At 28.4% G+C, this 10,134-nt stretch overlaps 1 protein-coding gene across 2 annotated transcripts; it reads right to left on the bottom strand.

Moving 5' to 3' along the window:
- Positions 1-1,200: 1,200 nt before the first annotated feature.
- On the bottom strand, positions 1,201-7,363 carry LOC106792389 (elongation of very long chain fatty acids protein AAEL008004-like). Of its 2 annotated transcripts, none has more exons than XM_014758794.1 (4): positions 7,117-7,363; positions 2,869-3,120; positions 2,232-2,475; positions 1,201-1,888 (listed from the first exon to the last, which is right to left on the bottom strand). In XM_014758794.1, the coding sequence occupies exons 2-4, from the start codon at positions 3,118-3,120 to the stop codon at positions 1,383-1,385; spliced, it is 1,002 nt and encodes a 333-aa protein (XP_014614280.1). In that variant the 5' UTR covers positions 7,117-7,363; the 3' UTR covers positions 1,201-1,382. The 2 variants fall into 2 exon arrangements, with proteins under 2 accessions (XP_014614280.1, XP_014614281.1); XM_014758795.1 differs by lacking the exon at positions 7,117-7,363 and adding an exon at positions 5,667-5,876.
- Between the last annotated feature and the right edge of the window lie 2,771 nt (positions 7,364-10,134).

Raw genomic sequence — 10,134 nt, 5'->3', positions numbered from 1 at the left:
CAATTTTCAATTAATATTTTTGTATATTGAATTTCAATTTATTCTTCTTATAAGATTTCATATTACATTGATGTACTTTAATTCGTATCTATTTAAAATTTATGCTTTAAAAATTGTGAAATTGTATTACTATTTTTTGTTTTTCTCATAATTTATTAAAAATAAAAAAGTTTCTAGTATATTTTTAAGTGAATTTATATGTATGTGTATGTAATATGTAATATCGACGGGGATTGTATGAGAAAAAGAAGGATTTTAATTTTTGGAAATGGTTAAATTGAATAATAATTAAATAAATACCTTCTATATTCTTTCTTTCTATCTATGTCTATATGTATATACACATCTTATCATACGTGCAAGTACAAATATACTATATAAAATAACTTATTTTAATCGCTAAGAAAAAAAAAAATGATCAGCGCTCATTTGTCCTTATTACGAGGTAATTGGTGAAATCAATGTTACATCAGCGTGTCCATTGATCCATTGATTAAAATAAATTATTTATTTCAATTTCTCTTATTTTTTTTAACCCCCTTTGATTTATATATTATCTATCTTTTCGTTTCTTTTCTTTTTTTTTTTTTGATCCCTTACATAAAACATTGGCAATGCGATTCGTGATAAGGGGCGTAAGTAATAGAAAAAAATACAAAAAAAAAGAAGAAAAAAAAGAACGAAAAGAGAAACCAAACAAACAAAAAAAGAACTATGAATTGGCACGAGACAATATTAATTATCACAGATGTATGTTATATCAAGTCAGAGATCGTTATAATATATATATAAAAAACAAAAAAAAAAGCAATTTCGCTTACGGTTTGTTTTCAAAACGCGAGAAGCTATTAATTATTGTAAGGCAAAATTACGAAAGGAAAAACAAAAAAAAAACAAAAAAGTAGATTTCTTCTTTGGTGCACTTTTGGGCAGGTTTTTTTCTTCATCTTCTTCTTCTTCTTCTTCTGCTTCTTCTTCTTCTTCTTCTTCTTCTTCTTCTTCTTCTTCTTCTTCTTCTTCTTCTTCTTAATTTCGTAGAAAAATAGTATTTCAAGGGGGTTTGGGGGGTGGGGGCGATTGTTGTATCTTTGTATGCATAAGCACTGTAAATTTGTTCTTTCGATTATGAAAAGCCTTCTCTTATTTTACTTCTTACTTTTCTCACTTTTCATTCTATTTCTCTCTTTCTTTCTTTCTTTCTTTCTTTTATTCTTTCTTTTTCCTTTTCCCCATTCATTCACTTATCATATTAACTACACGCATTCGCAAATGAAAAAGTCTTAAACGGTTATCCTTTGGGCAAGGATTAAGCGTCAACGTTAATTCAAATGAATCAACGTCCTTAAAATGCCCTTTTTTATATCTTGTCCTTTATTCGTGTTTCATTCCATGGATAATCCTCGATTGTCGATGAAAACGCGATTTCTCAGGCCCTTGTCGGATATATAACCAGTCGCCATTTTGTATTGATTAGCATAAATAATATCGTTATCCTTAATACCATTTTTCATTGATTTGTTGTTCTTATCTTCTTCTTCTTCATCATTCTTTTTAATCATTTCCTTACGTTGATGACTTTTCAATGTCGAATTAATATTATTTCTCTTTTTATATGCCTCGATATAAAAATCACGGAACAAGAAATAAAACATAATCGCGTGCATGCCGATCAACCATACGAATGCTTTGGGATAATTGCATTCGATGAATAAAAGTTGGAATGCGTGAATCATTACGAAAAGAAATTGTATCATTTGCAAACTCGTTAAATATTTTTTCCACCATAAGTATGGTTGAATTTTTGGTCCGAATGCAGCCAGGAAATAATATGAATACATTACTATGTGAACAAACGTATTCAAAAGACCGAAGAACGTACTGTGACCACCTAAAAAAAGAACAAATTTTAATTAAATACAAATTGTCTATAAATTTGATTTGTTTTATATATTGATCGTTGACCCTTTGAATGCTATGAGACGGTTATATGCGTCCAAAGAATAACAATACGTGTTGATCAAGGACGCATATAAGCGTTTATAAATGTTATTTTCGGTTCTACCTATCACCACCATGATTCGAAATTCTGTACTTTTTTTTCTTGTATCTTTCGTACAAATTAGTTTAATTTCATTGACAATAAAAATCATTAGTCAGTTTTCAACAATTTTAATTGTTTAATCGCGTTCAACAATCAAAGGGTTAATCCGATATTCCGAAATAAAATATACCTGGGGTGAATTTGACACCAAACCAAACGGACATTGGCATGCAACCGTGATGAATCACGTGCAACGTTGATATCTGATCGTTCTTCTTTCGCAAAACGAAAAATATTGTATCTATTAATTCGGTAAACTTAGAAAAGTAATACCACCAACAGCCATTTGCCATTCTAAGTGCCATAGGATCGTCCGAATAATCGACCGGTTGACATCTCAACGAATAAACGCCCCACCAGCCGGACATCAAACACTTATTTTGAAAAACAAATCAAATCGATGAAACAATTATCTTACAGAGATTATATTACACGATATAGTATAATAAATACATTTATCATTTTTCCAGAGATTAATTAAGATAGGTGGACCGTTTATTTTGAAACTGGTGTAAGTCTATTTTTTTGTTAAATAAGATATCACATAATTTATACTTAATTTAGTGTAAATTTTCTATTTAGTATTTAATTTCTTCAAAACTGAAAAAATTGATAATATTAATACTTATATAATATTAAGAACTTGATATAATTAATAAATATTTTTAAATAAACCAATATGCAAACCTTTAATTTTCTCAAAACAACAGAAAATTGATTTACACCACTTTCAAAATAAACGGTCCAATTATTGTTGAATTGATTACCTCGTAAAATAACCAACAGGAAAATACCACTTGGAATAGATTATAAATTTTCATGATATTTTTAAGGTCAAACGGTTTGCGATTTTCCATTATTTTTGGCCCAATTACTTTGACGAAGTATGCGTAAAATAAACAAATGAAAAGTGTTGGAAATGGTCCGCCCATCATTGCCCAATTGTTGACCCTCGGATCGCTTTTATTGTCCATCAGATCACGATAACTATCGTAAATCGTTCGTACTATTTGTGCCATCTGTAATTAAACAAGAAATAAAATAATAATAATAATAAAACAATTATTAATCAATTAGTTGTTTATCACGTCGAAAAATAAAATTATTAATAAACGTGTCACACAGGGAAGTTGGACAGGTTAAACATTTTTTACAATTAATGATATCGTATAAAATAAATATAAACGATGAATATCTTTTATAAACGACTATTTCTCCTACTTCTTCTTCAAGGTCCATTAATTTTGCAATAACCCTCTGATGCAACTCGCATACAAAAAAATCTCTGTCATTTTGTTTACGTTTAAGTTAACTTTTCGTTTCGTTGTATGTCGGATTCGCTTCGATTCAATATGAAATTTGGATTCTTTTTTTTTTCTTTTTTTTTCTCCACAAAGATCTAAAATATATAATATGTTTTTACATTGCAAAAAAAAACACATAATTAAATATTAACGTTAAACGTTACACGTTTTTTGCCAATTCAACTTTGTAAATTTATTATTCAGTTTATTCAATTCTCAATCGTAAAAGTAAAAGTAATAATAAAAGCAAAAACGAAGGAATACATATATCTATTTGTAGATAGATTTCTTTTTTTTAACTGCCAATAAAACCTTTTTTTGATGGGGTGTGGGGTGGCCAGGTGAAGAGGAGGGAGGGGAGGGCAACAAAACACCGATCGTTTGAAAGTTGAGAAGAGTTGGAAAAATCCACAACAACAAAAAATAAAGAAAAAGAAAAAAAGAAATGTCATTTCCTAAAAATATATTTTGAGTATCTTTTTTAAATGATGTCTAGACGTGTCATCGTCAAGTTTATTCCGATGAATTTTATCGCGACACGTAATAAAAACGATGATGCTAATCGTCATCCATTCATTGAGGAAATTTTGCATTAACGATAATTTATTTTATCTTAACGCGGGAATTCACCTCGTGCAGGTAGTCATCGTTAAAAAGATACTAATGTAAAATCGAATAATATTCAATGAATTCGAGTTACACTTGGGCGAATTCAAAAGTTGTTTTCTGCTATTTCCGATCTTAATTCGTTTCTTGTCAAACGAGTTTTTTTCCCTGTCCCCTTCCTTCCTTCCATCCCCACACCCCTCCCTGGACACCCCTTCTTCTTTTCAGGTTCAGCTATTTGTATTCTCGGTTTTTGAGCGTTTTGTTTTTATTTCCTTTGTAACCATCCTCGGAGTTAGTATCTTATTGTGCATAATGATCTTTCAAAAATATCAACTAAAATATCTATAACGAATTAACATATAGAACAATTTGTTAATGGGATTAATATTAAAGTGAACAAATATTGTCACGATATAATAATAATTCAATCAAATATACAATCAAATGATTAATCGAAATTACGAATAAAAGTATATAAGAAAATTGTTAACGAAAATAATATTAAATGAAAAAATACTGTCAGGATAATATCATACATATATATTTAATTTAATTTATTTATATTTAATTTTATTTAAACTGAAAAAAAAAAGAAATGTATGTGTGTGTGTAAAGAAATTTACTTAACGTCCACACTGGGACACAGAAAAATTGTGAAGTATAAAATAAATATAATAAAGAAAAAAAAAAATTCATAATTCAAGGATAGGCCAAGTAAGCAAGCAAGCAACCAACCAACCAATCAATTGGCTTTGTTGTTTATTTCTCAACAGTATCAATATTAGCCTTTCTTTCTACTTAAGCACCATTTGCTGTCAAGTCAGGCATCCTGCTCGTGTACGCAACACATTTCCATCAACGAGACAATAAACTACTGAATCGTACGTAAAACGGATATCACATAGTTAGTTACATTATTTTCTTTTTCTTTTTTTCTTTTTATCTTTTAATCCATTACAAATTTTCTTCGATCTATTTTAATCATGTTGACAATACACATGTAATACGATCAATCATCATTCATTACTAATTCTTAGTTATTTTTCTTTCCTCTATTTAAAAACTACAACAACAAAATTATACATTTATTCTATACGATGAAGACAAATAAAATGATCGATAATACACCCCCACCATACCCCGATCCAACCTTTTCACAGTGTGTATATAAATTCAACGATTTAATTTCTACGAACTAATAATTATATACGATTCATTGTTTTTGTTATGTAATCACTAATACGTACGATGTAAGAATGTAATAAAAGACAAATAGAAAGAAAGAGAAAAAGATAGAGAGAGAGAGAGAGAGAGAGAGAGAGAGAACTAAAAAAATTAACCACAGAGTTTTCTTATCGCGATATGAAACGATTAAACGCATAGATATCTTTGATAAGAAAATTGTCTTATAACATACGCAAGACATTTGTAAAGTGAATCAATCAATGGAAGAATTTCAATTGAAAATAAAATTTAAACGAAATGAACTAAGTAACTTATTATAATAAGTAAGAAATAAATGACAATCTTGGATAATATTATACGCGACCGTGAAGATTATGCAACCTTTATGATCATCGTTAGAAATTTATGCTGATGTAGTTAAAACAAGTAATGTATTTTTAATATTTAAATATCATGGAGAAACACACCTTTTTAGTTTGAAATCCGTTATCTCAGGTATCTTATTATATTATAACCCAAATCGTGAAACTTTTTGTTGCTAAATTCAAACGAATATTAAATTTATTTTATTTTATTTAAAAAAAAACCAACAAAAAGGAAACAAAATTAAATTGCGCAACGCGAGATTGAAAGAAAATCATCCGAACGGGTTGAAACACCGAATCATACTAAACCGCAAATTTTATCCTTGTTCACTTGATCACTTATGAGCACATGTGTTGTTTTTCGCATATGGTATCCTACAAATACTACGCTTGGCTTTCGGAATAATGTTAATTATATGTTAGCGGTTATCCTTGAAGAAATATCATCATCGTCGTTATTTCGAGATGCGCACATAAATATTTTTTTTTTTTTAATTTAATTTATATTCAATGGGATCTCTCTTAACACCCTCCCCTTTCCCACCACCATCCGATATAGTTCCTTGATATGTCAAATCGAAAGTGTTATAACCTTCTGGCTAGGATTCCCCGAAATAATAAAAAAAGAAAAGAAAAAAAATAATTATACACACCTGTGGTATACTTTATTTCAGTTTCTTTTCTTTTCTTTTTTCTTTTTTTTTTCTGTTTTAAAGACCACGCACCTTACGCGAATTAAATTAAACGGGGCGTGACTTTAACGATCAATCGTATATTCAAGGTTTTTTTAATTATTTATACAACGACAACGCAAATATAATTATTTTTAATTTCAACTAGGATAATATTAGTTATTCCGCAACGTCTTAGTTAGGTTCAATTATATAGTCATTGATACTTAAAGTCATTGTTAATTCGATCGTTAATTATTTTATTATTGTTTTATTTTGATAAATCGATTATATATTAAATATCTGTCTAACCAATTACGATTTATTTAAAATTATTTAAAATTCATGTGAAAAAAAGAAAATAAAAAAGAAGAAGAAACATATATATAGAGAATATTATATATTATAATATTTATTAATTGTACGATAACGATGTAATAGATTATTCATTTAAAAAAAAAAAATTATCTATAAAATAATGAAATACAATTGTCAAGGTTCGTTTTTTATAATATTATACTATCTTACTATCATTCTTCTTTTTCTCACGTTCTCTGAAGTATACCAAATGGCTATTAACCAAACACAAGGAGAAAACTACAGCAAACCCGTTTATGACCTTCAACTATACTACTGTCGTTCATTTTAACGTTCAGATTACCTCGCCGATTGCTATACGAGAAAGGATACTTGATATTTTGGTACGTTTAGCCTCTTTCACCACCGATTTAATGATACAAGGTTCTTTTTTCTTTGCGATTTCTCAACAACCCAACCAAATGAACAAACACGCACACACACACACACAAAGAAGTTATAAAAAAAAAAAAAAAAGAATAAAAAAAAAGGAAGGAAGATTTTTAAAAGCAATGCTCACGTACTTTTTGTGCAAACAAAATTGTGTATCACTTTCCTTTTTACTCAACAAGGACGACGATCGTCGTAAATATTTGTTGCACTATTTTTGTTTGAATAAAACAAAAAAAAATTGTCAACAATTAATTGGAAATAAACAAATTAGAAAAATGGCAAATTGATTCGGATCCTATCGAAAATCTTCTTCTGTTGTCACTTTCACCAAACGAAAAAAAGGAGAAAAAAGACAAAGAGGAAAAACAATAATTTTAAAATATAAAAAAATAAATAATAAAATTAGAATAAAAAATGAGAGAGAAAGAGAGAGAGAGAGAGAGAGAGAGAGAGACGAAGGGAAAAAATATAAAAGTATAAAAAAAATATAAAAAGCGACAAGTAAAAGGGATTTAAGGTTAAACCAATTGCCAATTGCAAACCGATTTGACAACTTTCTATCCGTCCGAGTAACTTTGAGTAAACTGAAGTTTCGTATCTACGAGCAATGCCTTATATCTCTTCACAAGCCGTAGAAATATACCTGTATATATCTGTATACATGAATGTTAACTGAGTTGTACCTCCACCACCTTTCATTACCATCGGTATGCTCTCCCTCTTCTTTATTCTTCTTCTTATTCTCCTTCTTTTACTTGTTCGTTTTCGGTTTCGTTTTCGTTTTCGTTTTCGTTTTCGTTTTCGTTTTCGTATACCTTTGACTTCTTCTTTTTTTACGTCTGGTATGTAGAATTCCATTGCATTCTCGGGGAACTTAGAATAAGAAGAATAAGAAGAAGAAGAAAGAGACGGAATAACCCTTAATCATAATTTTTTTTTAGTATAATTCAACATTGAATGAGCCGCGCGAAGGAAAAACCTGTCTTTAAGAAAAAATCTTCATTTTATGATAATGGAAAAAAAGTAATTTTAGTATTTTCGAATGCGTATTATTCTCGATTGTACCTTTCGCACAATTTTAATAAATAATATTATTCTATAATAAATAAATAAATAAAATGAAATGCAATAATAATTAATGTTTAATTCTAAACAAAAAGTAAAGTTTAATTTTTGTTTCTTGCTATGCGTATATTAATAAATGAAATGATTCTATGTTTAATAAATTAAGTGAATTACATTATAAATAATAATTAATTATTCAAAACCAAGCAAAAGAAAATTAAAATAAATTTTCCATTCATTTGATTTTCATGATTATTTTTAACGATTGACGTAAATCACGTTTTATTTTTTGTTCTTTTGAATGGTTTGCAAAATAATACACAGGAAATTACTTTTAAAAAAAAGTTACATATATAAATTAGGTAAATTAATAGTTTTTCGTATATTCATTTTTACAACATTCTTAAAGATTAGAATACATTATTATAGTGACGTAAAAAGTCATCGTGGGGCAGAGGGTAAAATATAAATTTTATCGATTTGCACAAACAAAGGTTATAATAAAAAAAAAGTATAAATATATATATACACGAGGTCGTGTTTTATTATATAAAATATTTTATTATTATTATCATCACACACACATCCACGATATATATATATATATATATATAGTAATATCGATACTTAAATATTGTGTTTCGATGTATACATAATGTTTTAATATAAATGATTAGTTATCTATTCTTTTGTCACCCTTCTATTTTGTATCCTTCGTTTTTTTATATTTTTGCTGCGTATCATTTTTGTGTCAGGGTTATTTTTTGTTGTTTCATAAATTTTATTAATGCATGATTATTATTAGATCTGATAATTAATCATTAATATGATTAATTGATCTGATAATTATCATTGCGTTTTAAATGAAATTTGGTTTGTGAAATAACGATATTATTACATTTGTTATTATCCGAAATAATCTCCAATTATTACTTACTTTATTTATTACTCGTTATTTGCAACCTAAATCAAAGCATGCTGCATAAAACGAGCTAACGCTATCGAAATTTTTCTTCTTAGTCTCGTATTGATTCGGATCATGATTTTTTTCCCAGTTGCCCTTCACCAAGAAAAATTATCCTACACACTGGGATTCGATCCACTGACGTGGTAGACAAGAGACAACGTCTCTACTGCCTGAGCTATTCAGGGACTACCGTAATTTCTATTATTATTTTCAATATATAACGACCCTATTCGATTTAGCTGAAACTTTTTTATCATTTTTTACAAAATTACAAAATTACAAAATTCATCCACGAGAAGATGAATTTATTTATATTTTTGTTCATTTCATTTATTTAAAAATTTTCTACAGAAATAAGTTGACCCAAATATCGTTAAAATATCATTCACAAGTAGTTTCCGGATTAACCTAATATTTGATTTGTTAAACACACACACACATACATTTTCATATATTTATAATTTTTAATACGTCGAATCGAAAGTGGGTCAATTCAAAAGTGTGCATTGGTCAGTCAGTATCTGATCAATGTTCATTTATCATCATGTCATGGTGAAAAATATTAATAATCGCATAATTAAGTATTTTATTTATCTGAAAAAAAAAAAAAAACAAAAATCGCAATAAGTTTCATACCTAGTATACGCGAAATAAAACAAACGTAATATAAGAAATTTAGAAAATAAAAAGAAAATATGCGATTGAAAAGAATTATGGTCTTTTGAAAGATGTTTATTATTTTTCTGGATATAGAATCACAAAGAGAGAGAGAAAAATCTTTTGTTCGACCACCCACATGGCAGCCAACATCGTAAACACTACGCATTGAATATGAAAGGTTTAGTGGCATGGTGGATGGAAAAATAAGTATTGTCGGGTTCTAATGGCGCTTGTCACGAGTGATCGGTACGATCGTAACGATGGAACGCAACCGGAATAATTGCTTGGTTCTTTTGTTTCATCATTCAAATGCGGATCGTTCTTCGGGTCGTTCATTCGAACTTTTCCCAATCCAACAGGTTGTTTACTTTTGATGAAAATTCCATTTGAAACGCATCATTTTTTTATTAACAACGCAATTTCTAAACGTGCTCTTTTTTTAAAAAAAAAAAAAAAA

The sequence above is a fragment of the Polistes canadensis genome, unplaced genomic scaffold (genome assembly GCF_001313835.1).
Source record: "Polistes canadensis isolate GaletaPanama2010 unplaced genomic scaffold, ASM131383v1 scaffold_416, whole genome shotgun sequence".
In the NCBI taxonomy this organism is placed as follows: Eukaryota; Metazoa; Arthropoda; class Insecta; order Hymenoptera; family Vespidae; genus Polistes; species Polistes canadensis.
The sequence above is the reverse complement of the archived record's forward strand: the minus strand, read 5'-3'. Positions and strand labels throughout refer to the sequence as shown.